Raw genomic sequence first — 24,076 nt, forward strand, 5'->3', positions numbered from 1 at the left:
CTGGAAGTAAATGCAAGGTGCCAGGTGGAGTAAATGTGGAAAGAGAGTTTACTGAGCAGTGCCCATGCATCCCCCAGCTATTCCAAACTTCTCAGGCCAGGTGCCAGATATATGAATGAAGAAGCCACCTTAGAAGTGGGTCTTCCAGCCCCGGCCATGCCAGCTGACACTGCATACATTAGAAACAAACCACTCAGCCAAGCCCTTCCCAGATCTGTGATCCACAGAACTGTGAGAAAAATGCTTGTTTTATGCCCCTAGGTTTTTCAGTAATTTGTTATGCAGAAATAGGTAACTGGAACATCTAACCAATATAGACACTGTATATGCGGAAAAGAAACAGTGGATTTAGAGGACATGGCTACCAAGGGCATATATGCTGCCAAGGGCATGTGTGTGTGCTTGTGTGTATGTGTGTAAATTTATCAACAATTGACATAAGAAAGATATAATTGTAGTTGGAAATTCTGACATACCTCTGAGAAACTGATAGATTGAACAGAAAGAAGCAATTAGCAAGTATCTCAGCAGTACAATTAGTAGACTTAAGCTATTTAGGCATATATAGAGTCTTCATGTGACAAATAATTCACTTTTTGTTTTAAAATGCACAGAATATTTACTGAATATTTACCAAAAATAAACCAGAGATAATATTTCAAAGGGAACCTCAGATTCCAAAGGATCAGTGTCATACACACTATGTCCTTTAGTCATAATGCATTAAATTATAAATTAAGTTTCTTAAAAGGATAGCTTAAATACATCTAACATGTTTGGAAAATTAAAACAAATTCCTAAATAACCCTTAGGTTGAAAAAGAAAATTAATGAATACTTAGATTTGAATGGCAGTGAATACACTACAAGTAAAAAAACATTCTGGAACAAGGGTTAGAGAAATGAATGAACCTAGGGCTGGGACAGGGAAAATGCAAGATACACTTAAAGCATCATTTTCAGAAAATAAGAACAAGGGCATGTCAAAAAGACCCACAAGCCAGCTTAAAAGAGTTCCCAATTGTGGAAGCTGGAGTAGTTTGAGCAATGAAATAAATAATGATAATATCGGATTCAACCCCCAAAATAAATATTCATAAGTCCATACTCATATGAATAAATGATTAAGTTAATAAATGAGGAAGAAGACAGAACTCTTTGTTACAAAAGAATTCCAACTCATACATTTAGAAGGAATGAGGGAAATAGAAAATCATCATTAGAATACCACATTAATAATTGTTGCAGGCAAGACCTGCTGATAAATCCTAAAATTAGTGGGAAAAACATTAAGAAGAAACAGGATATTTGAATAAGCTCAAATCATCTCCCCCAAAACATTTATTCATTACTGTAGTGGTTTTAACATATGTCCAAAATTCTTTGATACCCCTCCCTCCAGGAAGAAGTGAATTCACCTTCCCTTGAGTGTGAGCTTAACTTAGTGATTCACTTAGAATAAAGTACGGAAAGGGAAAAATAGTAACTTTAGAGTGGAGAAACCTGGCAAACACCCCACTAACCAAGTGACCAAGGTTAACATCACCAGTAATAAGACATATCAATACTATGTACTCTGTGGTATGATGCAATGAGAAGAGCATTTCCCCTCTATTGTATTCTTCCCAAAAGTCCATAACCTCAGTCTTATCATGAGAAAGCATCAGACAAATCCAAATAGAGGGATATTCAACAAAATACCTTAGCGGCACTCTTCAAAAGTGCCAACTGATAGTTGATAACATAAGAGAGTATTGTTTAAAGGCAAGGAAAGACTGAGAGACTGTCACAGATTGGAGGAGACTAAGGAAATATGAAAAACAAATGATATATTAGTTTGCTAGGGCTGCCATAACAAAGTTCCCAGACTGGGTGGTTTAAACAACAGAAACGTATTTTCTCATAATTCTGGAATCTAAAAGTCCAAGGTCAAGGCATCAGTAGGGTTGGTTTCTTCTGAGACCTCTCTCCTTGGCTTGTAGATGGCCATCTTCTCTCTGTGTCTTCACATGGTCTTCCCTTTGTGTGTTCCTGTGCCCTAATTTCTTCTTATGAAGACCCAAGTCATATTGGATTAGGGTCTATCTTAATGACCTCATTTTAACTTAATTACCTCTTTAAAGATACTGTCTCAAAATACTGTCACATTCTGAGGTACTGAGGGTCAGGACTTCCACATACGAATTTTGGGGAAACATAATTCAGCCTATAAGATATGGTATCCTATTTTGGATCCTGGAAGAGAAACAGAGCATTAGTGGAAAAACTGAGGAAATCTGATTAAAATCTGTAGCTTAGTTAACAGTGTTGTACTAATATTAGTTTCTTAGTTTTAATAATTTTATGTAAGATGTTAATGTTATAGGAAGCTGGGTGAAGGGTATATGGGAACTTTCTGTATTGTCTTTGCTAATCTTCTGGAAGTCTGAAAGTATTTCAAAATAGTTTAAAAATTTTTAGTTATAAAAAAACTAAATTTCTTTGAAAAGATAAATAAGGGAGACTCAAGAATTAAAGAGAAAATATGCAAATAAACAGGAAATAGGCAAATAAACAATACACAGAATGAATAGATACAAAGGAATGTTTTAAAAAGCTATTATTATTTTTAAAAAATATATGATTAATTATTTTGTAGCAAACTTTTAAAAACTAGAGGAAATGAAAAAAATGGATAAATTGATAGAAAATATACAATGCCAAATTTGCCACAAAGGGAATGTAAAACTTGAATACAACCATAAGCATAGAGAGTTTTAAATCATTCACTTCCCGGAAAAGCTTCAGGCCTACGAACATGGTTTTGTATATGAATTCTACCAAACTTTTAAGGAAAAGTTCTTTTATTTTTACAAGTTCTTAAAACCAATAAAACCCAAAATTATCCAATTTATTTTATATGATTTTGATTCCAAGCCACATGAGGACAATATAAAAAAAAGTCCCATTTTAACTTTGCATAAAGATCCAAGAATCCTAAAGGAAATCTTGGCTAAGCAAATATTTAAATATATTAAAATAATTATACATTATGATCCACTGGAGTATATCTCAAGAATAAAGGATGTTTTAACATCAGAAAGTATATCAATGAAATTCAGCAATAATAGAAGAAATGAGAGAAATTATATGATTGTTTTAATCAATGTAAAAAGGCATTTTACAAAGTTCCAACACCTAATTTTTTTTAATGGTATACTAGAAATTGAAGGATACTCTTAACTTGGTAAAACTTGCCTCTATCAACCCTATACTTAAAGGAAGAACTTTTTCTTTAAGATGTTCCCTTTAAGTCAAAAATGTTTACTATCACTGATGCCGTATAACGTAGTTACTGAAAGTCACAACTAATTCTGTAAGAAAAAAAAAGAAATGAGATATAAAGATCAGAATAGAAGAGATTAAACTCATTATTTGTAGATGATATGACTGTTTAGCAATAAAATCAACAGACAAATATGAGAACAATAAGAAAGTTCAGCAGGATTGATGGATACCAGATCAATGTACAAAAATCAATAGCATTTCTCTACACCAACAATCTCCAACAAAAGTTATAACTAAAAAGATGCCATTTAAAATAGCAACAGAACCCATAAATTCTCTAGAAGTTAACTTAATCAAGAATACACAAAACCTTTATGGAGAAATTTTGAAGCTCTATTGAAGGACAAAACAGATGATCTGAATAAATGGAGAGACATCACATGCTCTGAAAGGGAATAATTTACTGTATTAAAAATGTCAATTCTCATCAAATGGAGCTATAAATTTAATGCAGAACCAATCAAAATTCTATATACATTTTTTTAAGAAACTTGATAGCTTACTTTAAGTAGAAAAATAAAAGTCAGCTGTGAAAAGGGGAAAGAGGTAGGCTTTGCCTAAGCAAATATTGAGACATACTACCCAACCACAACAAAGAAACATAATAGTATTGACCAGAAAACAGACATGGGAAACAGTGGAACAAAACAGAGAGCTCAGAGACATACACATGCATATAAGGCACTTATTTGTATGATAAAGGCTGATAGTGTTGGGAACCTGGCTCACTAAATGGATAAAAATAATAACTGGATCCCTACCCAATACCATATACAAAGGTGAACTCCCAGTGTTAAAGACCTGACTGTGAAAGGTAAAACTTTAATGGTAGTAGTTGATTATAAGAGAATATTTTTGTGGCAAAGCATTGAAAGACTTCTTAAAATGAAACCCAAAAGCATAAACTGTAAGACAAAATTTTGACTAAGTAAGTAACATCAGAAATTTTTAAAAATTCCATTCAAGGGGAGATATTTTGGACAAAGTTACCTGAAAGATGACAGATTGGGTGATATTGCAGTGTCTAAAATTGACAAGGAAATAATATCTAGAATACACCAGGATCTCTTGCAGCGTAACAGAAATATAAGAATCACAATAGGAAATGGGCAAAGGCTATAAACAAGCAGTTTACAGAAAAGTAAACCCAACAGGCTTACACGCACATGAAGAGATGCTTAAGCTAATTAGTAGTCAGAGAAATGCAAAGTAAAACAATAGTGAGATATCACTTTACATTCATTAAAATGGCAAAAAATTAGAAAGCTGTATGATGCCAAGTGTTGGCAGGAAAGTGAGGCTATAGGAGCCCCTATGCCCTGCTGGTGGATATGTAGACTGATGCAGCCTGTCTAGAGAGCAATCTTGCAATATTTTGTAAAATGACATTTACCCCTCCCTGTGACCCAGAAATCCTGCAATTCAGTTTATCTTTCAAGGAAATTCTCATGCAGGTCCATAAAGGGGCGTATAAGCTTACCACAGTGTCATTGTAATGGCAAGGAACTGAAGACAATCTGGGTGTCCATCCCTAGAACTGGACAATTTCTACATGCTATTTAGCAGTAGAGTCCTAGGCATCAGTAGGGAAATGGACTGGTTGTATACATAGCAGCAGGAAGAGATTCTTAAAGCAGAATTGTATAAATAAAAAGTAAGCAGAATAATGAGAAATATAGCAATTATTTAACTAAAATGATTTGCACACAAATAGCACATGAACAGAAGAGCACGCTTCACAGGTTAGTTGCTAGTGGGGTGGGATCAAGGAAAAGAGACTTTTTATTTTTTTTATTTTTTTTATTTTTGGCTGTGTTGGGTCTTCGTTTCTGTGCCTGGGCTTTCTCTAGTTGCGGCAAGCGGGGGCCACTCTTTATCGCGGTGCGCGGGCCTCTCACTGTCGCGGCCTCGCTTGTTGCGGAGCACAGGCTCCAGACGCGCAGGCTCAGTAGTTGTGGCTCACGGGCCTAGTTGCTCCGCGGCATGTGGGATCTTCCCAGACCAGGGCTCGAACCCGTGTCCCCTGCATTGGCAGGCAGATTCTCAACCACTGCGCCATCAGGGAAGCCCAAAACTTTTTTTTTTTAAGGGACGAAGAGTGATTTCCTTTCTGTTCCCTTATAACTGTAGAAGACTCTAGATTCATGTTTCAATCATCTTTGGGTAACTTCCTCACTTGGGGCCTCTCATCCTCAGAAAACACTGCTCACAAAAACATCTCTATCATTTAGCTCAACCCGTGACTACAAGAAGTACAGGAGAACCAAGAACACAGCCTGATTCCCTCTAGATTATCTTGAAGAATTTGACAACAGTCTGTCTTAAAGCAAGAAAATGTTCTCCCACATTACTTTGCAGCTGCCATGTCCAGAGAAGCTTGCCAAAGCTTTACATAGCGACAAATGTCTTCCTCTGTCTGGCTTCTTGTTCTTGGAAGGCATCTTGGCAATCAGGTCACACCTTCCTTGGGAAGATCTATGTATTTTGTGTGGGGAAAATAACTCAAGTTTGATTTAAAAAAAGAGAGAGAACCAATAAATATGAAGTAAGGTCAATCAGAACATCAGTTCTCCATCCACAAGTGTACAATCTTTGGGGCTCTTGGAGGTGATCCTTTTTCAAAGTTAAGTGCAGCACATATCTTAAAAGTGCTAGGGTTTAAAGTTTGATAATAGATGATTGTCCCCCTGAAAAATATATTTTGAGTTTGCTGCTTTTGCAAAAGTAGCTGACTAATGTCTCATTTTATGGTTTTCCTTCACTGCAATAATTTTGAGGTACATTCTATTTCAATTTTAAATGAAGAGAGGACAGTTTATTTTATCAAACACATCCACAGTGTTCTTTATATCACCTCTTTGACTATGACCATTTCTAAATGGGGTGGAAAATCCCTTGTCAGGGAACCCACTACAAAGAGATCACCTGTCTTGACTCATTTTATTCAAATAACACTTCTATAAAAGAGCAAGTACTTTTCTTGATTTATAGATGAGGAAAATAAGGTTCAGAAAAGTTATATAATATGTCCAAAGATATAGTTTTTTTAATTGCTAGGGGAGAAAAAATAAGAAGAAAGTATATTCTGTCAGAGAAAATAAATGTCTAATGTGGACACTAATCTGTCTTAAAATATAACGATTTCCTACCTTGAGTTTCCTGGTGATTTCATTAAACAAGTCAGTAATGCTTGGCTACAATAGCTAAGTGAAAATAATCTTTTTTGTTAGTAATTTTTTAAATCATTAAATTTCTTTTTTCTGTTGGTTCTTACTCATATAGCTCTTCAAGTGAAATTACCCATCTGATAATCTGCACAGCTTTTTATTCTAAATGACTTCTTTGTAGACCCTAATATTTTTTACAAAAGGTACAAGTTAGCCATTCATAGTAACTTTTCAGAGAAAGATATATAGCTTGTGCCAATGAATTCTTCTGATTTAGAAATAATAAGAGTAAGCAAGGCTATAAAGTAAATTTAAAATGTTCCCATTGGAATTTAAATTAAAGTACTTTGGTTAGATACCCAAGATATGAACTAAATATAGGATGTACTTGTATGCTTAGAACCCTATGTTTTAAGTTATCATTCATTGGGTACTCATTGTGTGTCACACATTATACTATACACCCTTAAAACACCCTCACTGAACTGTTATGTGACTGATATTATTCTCCCCAATTTATATTACAACTATATATGGTCAATATCATTCTCCTAAATAATAGTTGAGAAATTTGGGACACAAAGAAGTGAAATAGCATACCTAAGGACACACACCTAATAAGTAAAATAACTGAATATGATGCCCATATCTTAGGTATAAGGGTAAGGAGACTGGTCAAAAGACCTAAGTTTGAGTTCTTGTTCAAGTTGGTGAGTTGAGCATATGTTTCTCCACCTCGTCCCTCCACCTTAATGACAGTAAATAAATACAAGAGGGAATGAGAAGAAGTAGTTGACCAGAGATTTGACATAATTCTCCAGGATCATACTGATGATAAGCCAGAGTGGTGGCAGCTAAGCCCAGGACATGCTCAGGAGAAGGCTGGAACAGAGGTGGAAACTATTCTTTAAGCAGAGTTTCCAGAAAGATTTTAAACATCAAGAGTGGAAGTAGAAAATGAGGCAGACATCAAGGTGATGAATTGAAGGATTTCCTTCTACACAGTTACACGAGTTGGCACATCCTCTCCTTGCATGCAGTGATGACATTTATTCCCAAGCTAAAAACCAAGATATATTCTGTAAAGAGATTGAAAGAAATGTCTGGAAAGAACTAAAACTTCTAAATGGTTATTAGTTCTCCCAGAGTAAACGTCTAGGGTGAGCCAGAAACTGCCAGCTTCCTTCTCAGGCATCCTAAAATGAATGTTGAAAGCCTGACAGTCAAGGGGAGGTCTACTGAGGAACTAGGCCTACTCATCTGCCATAGGAATCCATGCCATCTAGCTATATATGTTTACCTAGCCCTTCAGTCATAAAATTGATGGCTAACAAGGATCATATCTGAGATGAACTGGTAGCATAAAGGAGAAGAACTGGTATGAACAAGCAAAATAACTGAACCTGGAACAAACAGCAATAATTCAGGGAACAGAAGACAATTCAGTAGATATTTTAATTAATATTCTCAAAGAGATTTAAGAAAATGAACATACAATTATGAAAAAGAAATAATCAGAGCAAGAAAGAGTTCATGGAAAGTAAAAGTGATTGCTAAATGAAAACTAATTTAATTTTTCAAAAAGGTAGAAAAAATAAAATCTTCTAGAAAGTAAAAAGAAAAAGAGATGAAAAATGAGAGAAGAGTTAAGAAATACAGGGATCAATCCAGAAAGTTGAATACCTAACTGTAGGAGTTCCAGAAAGAGAAAATGCATAGCAGAACATAGTTTTAAGCCATCATAAAAGAAAATTACTGAGTGGAAAAGTCTAAAAGGGCCAACTAAGTGATGAGGTTGATGAATAAAAAGAATCACATCTAAGCACATCATCATGAACATTCAGAACCCCACGGAAAAAGAAAAGATCTTAAGAGTTTCCGTGAGGAGAAAAGATTACCTACAAAGGTATAATAAATCAGGTTGATACCAAATTTTTCACCAGCAACAATGAATGCTAAAAACAATATAACAATGTCTTTAAAATTCTGAGGGCAAAATGACTTTGAACCTATAATTCTATATACAGACAATCAGTCATGCATGAAGACAAAGACATTTTCAGACATGGGGGAGACTTAGAAATTTTACCTTCCACAGATTCTTTCTGAAAAAGTATTTGAAATTGCGCTTTAGGGGGTGGGAAAAAAAGAAGAATTCTTGAAATAAGAGGACCAGCACCCAACACACAATTGGATCCAAAATTTCAGTAATTTGAAAATGTTTCCATGATAGTTATTCTGCAGAAGACCTAAAGCAATTTGTACAAATTATGGGACTCCAAGAAGCATGTCTTCAACAAAAATGTAAATTTTCTTTAACAAACAATGATTGAGAAGTTGGATGATCTTAGAAATAAGAAAACATAGGGTTTCTTTTTGTTTCTTTAATGTGAAAAGAAAAGCAATTGGCAGCTGCATGGAGGGAAAATAGGTGAAAAGTCTCCATGCAGACATGCACAAACTAAAGGTAACATGGTTTTGTGCAACTGATCTAAAAAAAAGGGAGAGATAATCCATTGGTCCTTGAAATTTGGAACATTCTGAAAATGGCATAGATTCAGATATTCAGATTTTAATTTTTAGAAGCAACTAATGGACAAAACACAGAAGTGGGTTTTTGGGAGTTTTTTTACTGCAGTGACAGACTGAAAATGTTACCATCTTGAATTACCTAAAAATATTGGAATAGGAGTAGGAGCGTAAAGAAAGAAAAGAATAGAAGATACTATTTAAAATTGATGGATATAAAAGTCGAGGTAACCAATAGAAAAATTAAAAATATAATTAATAAAACAATGGAGAGAGTAGAGAAAGGAAAAGTGAAATATAAAGAAGCTTAAGTTTCACATTTGTCGTATCAGAGAAGCTAATGGTGATGATTTTACTCCCCAAAATTCATAATCCCAATTTTCCATTGATAATGCTCTTCATTAGAGATGTACTTCTGCCTATACTTCCTTTCCTATGGTGCAAAGTCTGCTTCCTCCAAATTCATGTCCAAATGTTTGTGGTGTCCCTTCTAGCTTTTCCAGTCTCACTTCTGTATCTTGTGCCTCTCACTGGCAGTTTTTGAGGCAGCCCCTAACCTGACATCTTAGTCCTCACCATAAAAGACAACAGAGTGAGGCGGGAAACGCCAAACGACAAGACCTGCCAGCCACCAGCTTGAGAGAGGTAGGGGACCCACTGCATGTCATCTCAGGCATGCTGGTGAGGGAGAAAAGTGCTTTGCCCCTGAGTTTGCCTGCTGTGCTTCTGCCTTTAGTCTCCTGCTGTCTGTGTTTGGAAAAGGTTTCACCGTACAGGTTTAAGCCAGGGAGCAAGAAAAGCACCCAGCTGATTTTTGCAAGAAATTCTAGATTTTCAATCTCTATCTCCCTTACCACTCAACTCTTTCAGTGTATTCATTCACAGCCAAGAATGGAGCAGCTGTAAATAGCTTCTTTGACTGAAATCTCATCAGAGAAGCTGGAAAGCCCAAGCTCCCAGAGCTAAGGGAGGCACTGGGCAGGAAGGCCAAGACTGAAAGAAGGAGGAAAGAAAAATGGAAAGTAAAGAAAACGAATATACATCCACAATCTACATAGTACTACAGGGCTAGAAATTTGTAAAGCCCTTAACATGTTCCTATATTTTAACCATTTACTGAGCACCTTCTACATCCCTTACTCTCATTTTCTATGTCAACCCCCCCTCTCACTACATTCCAGCAACATTGACTTTCTTTCTGCTCTTAGAGCATTTGAAGCTCATTCCTATCTCAAGGCCTTTGTTCTCGCTGTTCCCTATCTCAAGCATGATTCCTAAGCTTAAGCTTGTTTCATGGCTGTCTCCTCATCCTTCATTTCTTAACTCAGAGTCACATCTTCAGAGAGGTTTTCCTTAATCACCCTATTTACTGCAACGCGCCTTACCTCTCAGCCATTCTTTACCACATTATCATATTTATTTTCTTATAGCATTTGTTTGTATCAAGAATTATATTTATCTTGCTTGTTTGTCATCTATGTCCCCCCACCCACCAAAAAAATCCACAGGTACAGGGATTTTTATCTGTCATTTTCACTATTATATCCTCAATACCCATACTCCTAGCCAGGCGCATGTTATATACGTTATTTTTTTAAATAACACATTCCATACATTATGCTAGGCTCTTTACATAGGTAAGATTGTTTACTCTTTACAGTGTACTCTATACTCTTTGCAGATAAAGAAATTGAGTCACAGAAGGAAATAACTTGCCCAATATCACACAGTAAGTGAAAGTGGAAGCTCGTAGATTCAAATCTAGGTTTATAATCCTAAAACCCTTCTTCTTAGACACTATTCCATACTTCCTGAAATATGCAAGGCACTTTCAAGAGGCAGTGAGTATGGGAAGTCATGAAATGTGGTCCTTGCATTTGAAGGACCTGTAGAACTGGTTGGGGAAATAGGATGTTTACATTAAGAGACAAATTATAACAAGAGGCAGCTGCTCTCATGATAGTCCCTGTGATCCCCCTGCCTTCATAACCTACTAGTCATTCTGCCCCTGCCAGTAGGGTCATGGCCGGCAGCCAAAGTTTTTGGACGACTACAGCTGAAGTTGCCAAGTATTTACAACTCTTAATTCTTACTCTTAAAATCGTTTAAAAGGAATTTTATGTGTTTCAAGCTTATCAGATACTGTTTACTTTTTCCCAAGTTTGTGTTTAAGGACCAGCTCCTTCTGAATTATGAAGACTTTGTTTTTGATACAGACTTTTGAAGCTGTCCCCACATGTCTCCTTCACAGGGTCTGGAAGGGCCTAGGAATGTACTATCAGGCTTTTCAGGTGATCCTGATACCCAGCCAAGTTTGGAATCAGTGAATAATGACCGTAAATTAACGTTTACTTGATGACTCAGGGTCTTTTTATCTGTGCCTGTTATTAAACTAGAAGTTCACTGCAGCCATAGCCAGTGCAAATGATGGTCACCACTTCCCTGGGTCTCAATTTCCTCATGTGTAAAAGTAAATATAAATTGGATTACATGATCTCTAAAATCCTTTTTACTTCTAAAATTCTAATTCTTCAAAAAGGAGCTTTCCCAGGATGTTTACTAGAACATTGTTTCTTTCAAGAATACCCCAGTTGTTATTTGCTTCTTTCTCAAAAAAGTGGAAAGACAAATAAATTTCTAAATAACTTTCAGAGGGCTGTAATATGAGGGCCTTCCCACAAATCTAATTATTAAGTTAGTACCTGAAACAGCTTTCTCAAGTGTGCCTTATCCAGAAAAATAGTAATCTTCATCTTTCTCTTCATGAGCTTTGGTCTCATCTCTTAACATGCACAACATCATCTCTCATTTCTCTGTAATCCACACAATATACAGCAGCACGCACCTCACTTCTTGCCCCTGAAGCTCACCTGTACTACATGTTTATGGACGGCACAGGAGGAAGTAGGCATGCATCAGTTTGTGCTGTGGTAATTTGTAAAGCCTAAACATTCTTTTCCATCATGTAGCCATTGTTATTTTTTAAGGTTTCTTCTGACAGGATTCTAAACATTAGTAATGTTAAAAACTGTGTCTTTAAACATGTTAAAGCCTTAAATAATGTCTATATAATATGTCATTTTAATTATTTCTTCTAGGAAATTTCATTTATAATACGTTCAAATTATGAACAGCTTCTAGTTGAATCAATAAAGGTAAAGTGGCAAACAGAGCATTTTAGGAAATTCCCTGGTGGTCCAGTTGTTAGGATCCGAGCTTCCACTGCAGGGGGCCTGGGTTGGATCCCTGGTCGGGGAACTAAGATTCTGCAATCCATGCAGTGCAGCCAAAAAAAAAAAAATCATTAAAAAAACCAGAGCATTTTAAGAATATATATTGTAAGGTATTAATATTCCTTTAATGGGATAAGCTCTGCATCAGCCTGTTTATAGCTTTGACTTCCTGGGATAAAGTTCTGAAATGCAAGCACAGTCAACCTATCTTTATAATGATTAAATTTTCAGGAACTTGATTTCTCACTACTTGCTAGAAAAGAATAATTCAGTTTCATCAGAACTATGAAAGTGCTCAGTGGTAAACAGAGCTTCATGAAAAAGTAAAACACTATTCCACAGCATCATAGATTGCTAACTGTTTTTCATTGTTTCATTCATCTCCATTTGTTCCCTGTCCACACTCCTCTCTACCCCCTACTTTTTCCCTCTCTCCTCTCTTTGTCCCCACGGAGATTCACACACACACATTTTCTTTTCAAAATGCATCCTTTAATGGGAAATCTTAAATATAAGACATTTAGCTATATAAGTAGCAAAGCCATGCTTAGCAACAAATTCTGGAAATAATTTGGCCAGATGTTCTTTTTGAGCCTTAATGACATCTAAATGTGAATTAATATTCCATCGATTCATCAAAATTTTCCAGTTCTCATTCATGTCAGATTCTATATATGCAGTGATCTTATGTTCCAAACAAACAAATAGAAATGTGATCTGACAAAATCACACACACACACACACACTCACACACTCACACACACATACACACAGATACATATAGAACTCTTGAAATAGGATAGCCACAGAATAGCATTTTTATATGTGTTCCCTCTACACCAGCTGCTTTCAACCAGAGGCATTTTTACCCCTTAGGTGATACTTGGCAATGTTTGTAGACATTTTTGATTGTCACACTGGGCAGGGAGGTTGCTACTGGCATCCTGTGGGTAGAGTCAGGGGTGCTGCTAAACATCTTACAGCGAAAAAGCCCCCACAGCAAAGGGTTATCTGGCCCCAAATGTCAATAGTTCTGAGGTTGAGACACCCTGCTCTACACAGTGGTCTAAGGCATCAAATAAGGGGACAGCCAAACTCTTCATTCCATTCCCGGCAACTGACTAGAAAAGAAAGAGAAAAAACACATACCTCCACAATTCCATTTAAATCTCTTTAACCAAAACTAGTTACATGGCTACACCACAAAGCTTTTATTTCCACCCTGAAACTTCTAAGCACTTTAGAAAGGAAAGACAGATCTAGTCCCTCTATTTTTAGTTTATAAGTGGTCTTGTATTCTCACTGTCCTATCCATCTCCCCACAGTGTGAGTGAAACGCTTTGCCAGATGGTATAGGAAAGATTTTGATAATCCTTACCTCACCTATGCTGAAAATAAGTTTCTGCAGCTTCTGGCCCGATGTTTTGTGTATTTCACATATATTAAAAAGACAGTGTGGTTACATGTTTTAGTATAGCTTGTCTTGTTTAAAAAATTATTATGAAGACAAATAGCAATCTGATATACAGCAGTAAGGTCTAGGTTTTTTGTTTCCATATAGGCATATTTTGCTGCATACTGATAGCTTATAGATGACAGTAGAACTTTATAGTTGGAGAGACCATGGAATTTAATTTCCCATTTTCTAATATCACAGTTCATCAAATATAAGATGCCATTAATTGTAAGATATGCTGTTACATTCTGTACCACTAAAAGAAAGGTATGCCAGTTGGAAATGACATGCCCTCAATCATTAAGACACATCTCAGTTTGAGAGACATCAAAATGTGGAAAAGGTACATCTTAGAATTGATAAAATACATTATTCTGTACTACAATACCTTTTCCTCTTTCTGAGATAAAAGCCATGTGTCTTGTTATTCTATAAAAATCCTTCCACGATAATGTAATAAGGCATACACGTTGGAAAACACATAAGTGGTGAGAAAACCAGGTTAAGAAAGTAAACCAACATCTTATGTAATTCTAAGTTCCCTTTTAGGTTATAAGTGCACTGGGTACTTTGCTAACTGGACAGGATTTTTTTTTAATCCTGTTTTGTCTTATTCTAAATGGGGGAAAGTTACAAGAGATATTATAATGAATAAAAATTAACTGGATTTCAATTAATTATAAGTATCAGTTAACTATAAAAGAGAAAGAGACTGCCTTCTTTAATAAAAAGGAAGGAAACAGTGTTTTTTTGAGAAAATGATCTTGGGGTCAGATCACATTTAAGCTAATCTCTGTTTTCTATAAATTCTACCTATAATGAAGGTAATAAAACTAGGTGACTCCTGTGATTGCTTTGAGGCACTATAATATCCTTTGGTGTAAAAGAGAAAGTCAGTCATGGTTCCTACACTAAGTTTGGTATTGTAGAAAATGGGCCTGGGGGGGTGGGTACCTGAGAAAGACTTTTAGCCAAGAGCATTAATTTTTTCCTAAACTGAAGAAGTATTTTATAGAACAGCCTATCCACCTAAATCTTCTCATAGGTCAAGTTTTAGGAAGAAAGACTTGTTAGATGAGTAAATGCCCAACCAAAGTAGAAATTACACCAGAAAAGGTTTCTTGCTAAAACTTGAAAAACGAATAATACTAAAAGACCAGCAAAACAAGCCAATGTACGTATGTGCCATAGCTGTGCTAGGCAAGAGCCTAATGATGCTGTTGTCTGCAAAGTCTCCGAAACATAGCCCCAAGGCCGGTGAACTGCCCATTTGCACATAGTGGCCATCAAGCTGCCAAAGTTGCCAAAATTCCAATGTACTATTTCAGTAATTCTGTTTAAATAACCCTGTGAACATCAATCCAGAACTGAATAGAGAAAACAAACAAGGCCCTAATGCTTCTGTACCAACCAAGTACAAATAACACCAACAACATACTTCTTGGCATCCCAGTATATTACAATATAATCATAAAACACGGTGCATGTTGGAAAAGGGTAGCCTTAAAACCCTGAACAGTGAACAACAAACTGCTGCTTTTATGAAGCTGAAAGTAAAATTTGACTTATCCAGCAATTGAGGCCATAAAATCAGTCTTGTGAGGCATGAGTTCTCTCCCCAGAGGGGAGGCCTAAACTCTTGTCATTTATTTAGCAGTCTTGAAATCCCATTTCAGCTTCCAAATGCGTGTTCTAGAAGGTGGCAAGATAATGTTGTACCACTGCTACACCACACTAAATAGCCTCCTTTGAAGTATTAACACCAACTACAGAGGTAAGTCAGAGACAGGTTGTTTTTTAACAGTAAGTAGGAGCTTCAGGATGCCTAAACATTGATTACCTTGGGGCAAATTACACAAGTATACTGAGGCCCTTGGTTTAGAAATCTGTGAAACAGCTTCTTGTTGACTTTAAGTAAATTTCAGGTGATCTTTCAAGATCTAGAAACTCAGATCATGCTTATTCTTATTTTGAAATGGAGTTCTCATTTCCCTTAGCATACTTAATTCAGTGTACACCGAGAGGGCTTTCTCTAAATATCCTATGAGTAAATGACCATGATAAAGTTAAACACTGAACATATATGAACATGATCTGCATTTAAGTGAGGATACATTAACTGGTTTCAGCATAACAATCAAAACTTCACAAGTTAAAGTGACACAGTTAATTATGTACATAATCTTAGACTTTTAGATTATAAGGAACCCAACAGGTCACCTAGTCCAACCCCCTTTAATTTACAGATGAGGAAACAGGATTAGAAAGGCAACTGCTGCCCATGGGAACACCATAGTCAAGGATGTGGTCCAGGCTGGGGTCAACGTCTCCTGTCTCCAAGGCCAGTATTTCCCCCATGATCCACTGTAATTACAAGCCTTCGCAATAATAGGAATGAAACTAAGTCATTATATAAATTATAAATTACTACAAATCATGTGACTTTAATACAACTAAAAGTGTTCAGTATTTAGGAAGACACAAGCTGTGACACAAAATATTTACTGAACTTCCTGTGTGATGACAGTTCTTCATGTAGTCTTTACAAAATCCCAAAGATTTTTACTTTACTATTTACTTTACTATTCACAGTTTAAAGATGAAATAATTGAGACTCAAAAGCCTCAATAGCAGAAGTCCATCTAAAAACTGTTTGATCTATTACCCAGGTAGACAACTCTGTCCTGTTCCTATAGGTAACCTCTTCACCACTACCAGTACCCACAAGAGAGACAAGATATGTTTGGCCTAGAGCAAGATGGTCATTTCTCTAATACTATGTAAATTGCCATCTGCAGAGATCTATACCAGAATCTCTGATGGAGGTGTGTGGGCACATGTTTGTGAAGGAGAGAGAAGTAACCCCTCAGGAGTCAGTGACTCAGTGACACCAATGTTAATTATGTAAGTTTCTAAAAAGGCGTTTCCACACTATTGTGGAAAAATGCAGGTCTGACATTCATTTGGTGTCCTCTCCTGCACGTTACTCCCCCATCAATATCATTTCCACAAGGTACTGCATTTATGTGTATCAGCCCTGTTTCCAAAGCCTCCTTGTTGCCCGTTGGATAAGTCACTTAAGAACTCATAGAACAAAGAGTTATAAAGGTATATGGATATCACCAAGTCTCTTTCCACATTTTAATTGTGCAGAAACTGGTTTTCAGACAGGTAATACAGCCAGTCAGAGACAAAACTGGGACTTAGGGCAAAGTTCTGACTCAAGTCTAATACTCTTCTCTCTATACAACATACTTGATTATAAGATTGGCCAAAAAGAACAAGTGTCTGTCACTTATTTGGCCAAATATATTAATTATTTCAAGCCAATACCATGTTACATTTTTAATAACAAGGTGAAAACAAAATTGGTAATTAAGAGATAGCAGCATAGGGTAGTAGAAAGACAATACAAGCCTCATAGCTAGATAGATCTAAATTTAATTCACGCTCCCTAATTTACTAGCTGTGTTGCCCTGGGCAAGTTGCTCAACTTTCCTGAAGTTGTAACTACCTGAGAATACTAAGAATTAAATGCAGTGGGATATTTATAAAACATCTGACACATGGTAGATGCTCAATATATATTGGTTCCCATTAATTCTAACCCACCGCAAAAGAGCTGTGCCACTCTAGCAAATTCCTTTAGCCCTTTGAGTCTCAGTTTCCTCCACTGTACAATGAGAAGAGGAAAGAAACCAAATGAATTCCAAAATCCCTTACAGCTCATCAAGTAAGAATTCCCAAAGGTTCCTTTACCTTAATTTAAATTCAACAAACACTTAGGTACCTTACATTCATCCTAGGCACTGAACAGTTCCAACCACCACCAGGAATGTGTCTCTGATTTCATTAGAATGGGCTCCAACTCCATAGTACTTTAAGTTCCACACAGAAAAATTAGTATACAAAAGCAAAGGACTTAACTTTGAAGAAAACTCTGCAGGGACATCACAAACCTAATATGATAAATAAAAATAATTTAGGGTATACCTTAAATTGTTAGTCTCTTTTTTTTTTTTTTGCTGGGATAGAAGATGAGAACTTAAGTGTTTATACTATAGGTCTATAACAAGACTCAGGAGCCATTTAGGTAAAGCACTAATGCCATTTTTGGGGAAAAAAAAAAGCAATAAACTTCTCTTCCCATGTGAGTCTTATACTAGGCCTTAAAATTTAAGAAACCTGTGTCATTCTGAAGCAGAGGGGAATAAAATTTATTCTGAGAGGTGTTTTACAGTGATAAGCATTAATATAAGAAGGTAGTTGACCATGTTTTCCACATTACTTTTGAATTTCATATTTCAGATTTGCATTCTCTAAAAATAAAATATAATTTAAATCTTGAACCTTGTAAGTAAGACCTGGGGAAATATTAGCTGAAATAGTAACTGAAGTTAAATGAAAATCTGAACTACAAAGTTTATCCTCCTCTTCTCTTCCATGAGGAAATCATTAGCAATAGATTTTTTTTATTACAGATAAGGCTTTTTGCAAATAACACTCTATAGATTCAAAATAGATTTAAAATCATGATTAGAGCCTAGTCATGGTTTCTCAGAAATTCATTTGGGGTTTACCCTGTTACCATACCTGTACAATATTATTCACTTACGTTATAAAATTTTAGAATACACATCTTAGGTGATAAAACATCAAAAACATTTGCCTTTTATGAGTATGAAGACACAGAAAAGGCCCATTGAAATTTATATATATATATATATGGCATAGTGTGAACCAGAGGCAGAAGGCCTGGATCCTATTTCTGCTGTTGTTAAAAGCTTGATATGTGATTCTTGGACAAGTCACTTCACCTTTCTTATCTGTTTCTTTATGAAACAGGAAGAACCATCTGATCTAAGATTTCTTCCAGTTCCTATAATTAACATCTGTGCGAATCCTCAATACAGTACTTGAGGAGCATGGGACATGGGGCAAAAGTACTCACAGGAGAGCACTTATTCTGCTCTTCATGCGTGCTGCTAGGAGGAGCCAGATTCTGTAGAGAGCCAGACACTAAATGGCCTGGCTTCGTGCCTTGGCTAAAGAACACCATCGATGACTATGAAGGCACTTAAAGAGACTCAGCCAGAGGAAACAATCTATTTTCTGAACATAGTCCAAAAATTAGATAGGGTTGTGTGAGCCTACACAACATGACCCCTGGTGTCTCAGCCTTTTATCTTGGCCTGCGGAAGGCCTGAGTTCATTTAGGTGACCTATGCTTTCTGAGCCTTATGAGAAATACTTCTGAAAATAAATGGTTCTCATCCCCAGTCTCATATCTGACCCTTGAAAATACATATATTTTTATGCAGCAGCTGCAATACATGCAGCACTGCTAGGATACCTTCATGAGACAGAGTTTAGCATAGTGGTTAAAAGTGTGAATCGAGCTCAAATCCCGACTCTACTACTTAACTGCTGCGTGATCTTAGGAAAGAAGCTTAATCTCTCTGTGCTTCAGGTTCCTTTTCTGTAAAACAGGGAAACTAATAAAACCTAACTCAGGGACTTCCCTGGTGGCACAGTGGTTAAGAATCCGCCTGCCAATGCAGGGGACATGGGTTCGAGCCCTGGTCCGGGAAGATCCCACATGCCGCGGAGCAACTAAGCCCGTGCGCCATAACTACTGAGCCTGCGCTCTAGAGCCGGTGAGCCACAACTACTGAAGCCCACGCACCTAGAGCCTGTGCTCCGCAACAAGAGAAGCCACTGCAGTGAGACGCCCATGCACCGCGACGAAGAGTAGCCCCCGCTCGCCGCAACTAGAGAAAGCCCGTGTGCAGCAGTGAAGACCCAATGCAGCCCCAGAATAAATAAATAAATAAATAAATAATTAAAAAAAAAAAAAAAAAACCTAACTCAGGTTTGTTGTGAGGATTAATCAATTTAATACATGCAAAGCAGTTAGCACAGAGCCTAACATAAAATATCAATATATGTTAGTAAGATGGATGAATGGATAGATCAATCGATTGATTGATCGATCGATCTTTCAGTTCTGGGACCTGGGACTCCCTGAAAAGGCTTATGTGAAGGCCAAAAGCAATTTTCTAGCAGTGAATGGCATCTGCAGATCTTTTCTGAGCAAATAATATAGCAAAGACTCAAAGCTGGGCTCAGCTCTTACTAATAGGATCCTGCAGAAATCAGGAGGAAATAAGATTATCCTTAAAGTAGGAAAGAGTTAACACTGGTTTAAGACAAGATCCTTTAAAGAGATAGACACACACAAAAAACATTTAATATGGTCATACAGAGTTAGAGGAAGGAGGTTACTTTTCATTTATACCTTCTCAAGTGTTGCCAGCATTAAAAGCCACAGAATTTTATAACTGGATGGCTCCCTAGAGACCATCTAGTTCAACTCCCTTACTTGATAGGTAAGTTGTTGAGGCCCAGAGAGATTAACCAACTTTCTTGAGGTCATTCAGCAGTAAATAACAGTGCCAAGACAAATAAGCTTTCTGACTCCTCCCATTTGCCCACCCAGTACTCCCCCTGGTAACTTTCACCAGGTCATCATCCTGTCCTTGTTGTACCAAAAGGGCATTAAAACACACACAGGTTTCTCACTTTTGCCCAGTTTCCCAAAAAGTACAGAAGCAACCTCAACCCCCAAGACCTTCTTCCCATTGGGAATTGGGGAGGGTCCCAGTCAATCTGTGGCCTTCTCCCAGGCCCTCTTTGGAGTTTCTACTCTTTCCTTTCTGTTCCTCATGTTCACTCAACAGGGCTACTTCTAAAAGTCCCTCACCCCAAAAATCAGGCACGTCCCAGGGCACAAGATACCACCTGCTAATCTGCAAATTCTCATCTTCCCACAAATGCTATACCTTGAGGCAGGAAATACAGAACTATTACTAAATTTTCTCTGAGCTCCCTGAGTGAATTCAGTGAGAACTGATCCCTCCCTCCCTAGGATAACTCAACCAGGTTCATTTATAAAGTGTGTGTATGTGAAGGGCCAGAGAACCCTTAGGTGTGCCTAACACAGAAAACAGGAGAAAGAGGGGACCAAGGAATGGGAGATGAGTTGAGGGAAGGAGGGAGATGAGTAGAAGGAGCACACCTATCAAATTGCAAAGTATGGATCCTAGAGACAGCTATGCTGCTGAGACTGACTCACTGCTCAAGGGACAGAACTGCCGAGGGGATTGCAGTGTTTTCATTATGCGCTCTGGTAACTAACAACAGACTGGCGCCTCAAACTACACACGTAGGAGGAAGTAGGTAGAGGCTATCCCGAAGTAGCAGAAATAACGAACTCTCTTCTTCCCACTCCCTTTTCTGCTCTTGTGAGTTGCTCGCCACTCTGTGCCTGGCTGGCATGCCCTGAGCTTGCCAGGGTGCAGTGCATCACCCCTGACCGGGAACTCCCCTCCCTGCTCTCCCGAGGGTTAGAGAGAAACATAGAGCATCTCTCAGCTCTACCAAGAGCTCCTGTCCCTTGCGCCTTGCAGGGGAACTGATTTGAGAGAAAAGCTTTTGCTGAGTGTCTGAAGCTGACAAATGCGGGGCACTTCTTGTCCCTAAGCACTTGCGCCTGCGTGGGGTGTCCCTCAGCCTGGGTCTCTGCTTTGAAGGTGGGAGGCCTAAATGTCACAGCCAGCGTTCCTTCCCCACACGCGCACCTACCCATGAAACCGGAAGGAAGGCTTTGCTTTTATCTTTTTTCCCTCCCTACCTGAATTCCGGGACCAGGTTAGGCTGCAACCCGTAGAAAGCAGCGGAGAGAGTGACCAACCACCCGGGCTTGTAACTGCCGTTCTCGCACTCCAGATAAGGCGAAGACCACTTGACGTGGCTCTTGTCCCCGCTAAGACCGTCCCTGCGCCGCCAGCTGTGGCCCAGGCCCCGGGGCCCCTGATTGGAGCCGCGGCGGTGCAAGTGAGTCCTCCACTTGCGCCGGAGGCCGTGGAACCACTCGGTCTCCAGCGTGGCGTTGGCCAGGTGGTGTGCTGAGGAGGACAGGTCCTGGAGCAGGATGCGACTCTCCTCGCGCGTGGCCTGCAGGAAGACCTGCGGGGCTGGGGCGGACAGCGACTCGGTGCTGAAGGTGATGGCCGCCCGGGAGATGCTGGGCTCACCCTCCAGGAGGCTCCGCACCAGTGCCTGGTACCACTCCAGGTCGTCCTGCAAGTTCTGCTCCCGCGACTTATTGCTCTGCAGCATCATGTTGAGGAAGTTGGTGGCGTGTGTCAGCGTGTCCAGCGCCCCGTGCAAGGAGGGATGGGAGCTGGCTAGGGCCGGCGACTTCCCCGGCAGGCCCGCCAACTCGTAGCGGCTGGAGCAGTTGGCTCGCTTCAGCTGGTGGGAGTCCCCGGTGTAGAGGTAAGAGGCCACGTCCATGGGCACCTCCTCGGCGATTTTCTGCGCCAAGATGGTGCCGTCGGTGGAGCGGCTCCAGGGAGCCGAGGGGTCCGAGGCAGAGGCTCGAGCCAGCTGCTGGGCGTGCTGCTTCGCCCTCAGGGTCTTCTCTCGAGGAGAATCCGTCCGACTTGGAGGGTCGCGGCCGGCGCCGACAGCTCCTAATCCCAGGTGAACGAGCAGGAGGCAGAAGAGTAAGGGATAAGCCATTGCTCCCATCTGCCTCGCAGAAAGGAGAGGAGGTAACGGAAGGAGTCACTTTTTAAATTTTGGTCGTCAGTCTATCAGCAGTAAGACTTTTCCTAGGAGTCTTCCCCCTTTTCAGCTGGCACCCAGTCCAAAAGGACTTTAAAATAGCAATGTTCTGAAATATGCGCGGCTGACTAAGCTACCGTCACAGGAGATCAAATCACCTGTGGCAACGCTGGCTGCTCCCGCTCCACAGTGGGTCGGCTCGGGATTACGCACCTCGCAGCCTTGAGCCGAGCAGGTTACATCCCCTCTCGCCGCCGGCAGCTATAGTTAGCCTGCTTACGTCTTTCTGCTTAGCAGCTTCCACCGCCGCTCTCATTGAGGTGTGTTCAGGAGCTGCTGATGCTGCTGCCGCCGCCGCGGCCGCCAAAGACGCTGCTCCATCGTCTCGCCCGTGGCAGGTCGTTCCCGCCTCCCGGCTCAGGCTCCTCCTCGTTCGCTTCGCCCCGAGGCGCGGAGCGCGCGCGCCCAGACCCGCACCGCGAGCGCAGCAGCTAGGGTTTCTTTTAAGGCGTTTGTCTTTCCGGAACCACGAGGGCTAGGCAGCTGGTTAATTGGAGTCTTTAAGTTTGGCCACAAACCACACTCCTGCCTCTCCGTGCTCTCGGGAGGAAAGCCGGTTTAAAGAGGCAGCTTGGCCGCAACCAAACCCTTGTAGGGCGGCTTCAAGTCGTCTTGTGCCCTGTTTGGCCGGCTCCTCTGTCAATCAGCCGACTGCCATTTGTTGGGCTGGGGCGGGAGCTGTCCAGTGCTGAACCCGAGGCGCAGGAGGAGGCGGTGGCGCGGGATGCAGCTCCGCTGAGTCCTTTCACCCCCTCGCGTTCCCTGATGACTCGGGAACCTGAGGGGGTGAGAGGTGGGGTGGGCGGAGTGAAGGGAGAAGCAGAGGTTTGGTGGCTCAGAGCGAAGGAAACTTGGACGTACCGAGGAGGAGGGTGTTGGCATATAGCATGCTTAGTTAAATCAGCTTTTCCTTTCGCCTGGAAAAGAGGGAGAAAGTAGTTTTCATTTGTGGCTTAAATCGGAGACACGGGACGTAGGATGAAGACGTGTCCTCCCGAGCATCTGCTCATTTTAGGCAAAATATCAAATCTTCCTCCTTGTTGTCGGTTAAAGAAATGATTAAACCCTACTTGCCGAGGTCTTAGCTATAAGGGAGTAATGGAGACATCTACCGGCTGAACTTTAAGGGAAAAATACCATATTAAAGGAACCTCTCTGCTTGAAAGGGATGAAGGGGAACCTGTGGAAGTGTAAGCAAATGAATATGTGGAAGGGAGAGAACATGTGCCGGGGCAGGACTGGGACTGTGAAAGAATGAGAATGAGTCTGTTGAGCGGGAAGGGAAGCCATTCTGACTGGGAGTTCCTAGAATTAATGGATGTAAGAACTAAGACATCTGGTTAACTATAGGTTGGGATGTCCCAGCCGAAGAAAGAAGAGGTGAATAAGTATGCCAAGACCCCCCAGAATGATTGGAAAATCCCTAACACAGTCTAATTGTTTTATTTGAAGCTTTAAGAGGGTCTTCTGACATTTTCATTCTGAAAATATTAATTAATACTTTGGATAGGTAGTGTTTTATGCACCTCCACCTTCCATATGCACCTCCGCTTTCAAATTCCCCACGAAAGACACAAGATAGAAAGTCTCAAATTCACTTCAATTCCCAACTTAAAAAAAAAAAGTTACCTGTGGCATTCTAAGGTAGCACTGCTTAGATTTGCTTTATCATTT

At 39.4% G+C, this 24,076-nt stretch overlaps 1 protein-coding gene across 1 annotated transcript in view; it reads right to left on the reverse strand.

Moving 5' to 3' along the window:
• The window catches only part of GPR158 (G protein-coupled receptor 158), a 331,787-nt gene extending 309,481 nt beyond the window's left edge, over nucleotides 1-22,306 (reverse strand). The window contains exon 1 of the mRNA XM_061181580.1: nucleotides 21,405-22,306. Within this exon, the coding sequence (XP_061037563.1) occupies nucleotides 21,405-22,306 (902 nt within the window). The remainder of the gene's footprint in view (nucleotides 1-21,404) is intronic.
• Between the last annotated feature and the right edge of the window lie 1,770 nt (nucleotides 22,307-24,076).

Source organism: Eubalaena glacialis, chromosome 2 (genome assembly GCF_028564815.1).
Source record: "Eubalaena glacialis isolate mEubGla1 chromosome 2, mEubGla1.1.hap2.+ XY, whole genome shotgun sequence".
Lineage (NCBI taxonomy): Eukaryota > Metazoa > Chordata > Mammalia > Artiodactyla > Balaenidae > Eubalaena > Eubalaena glacialis.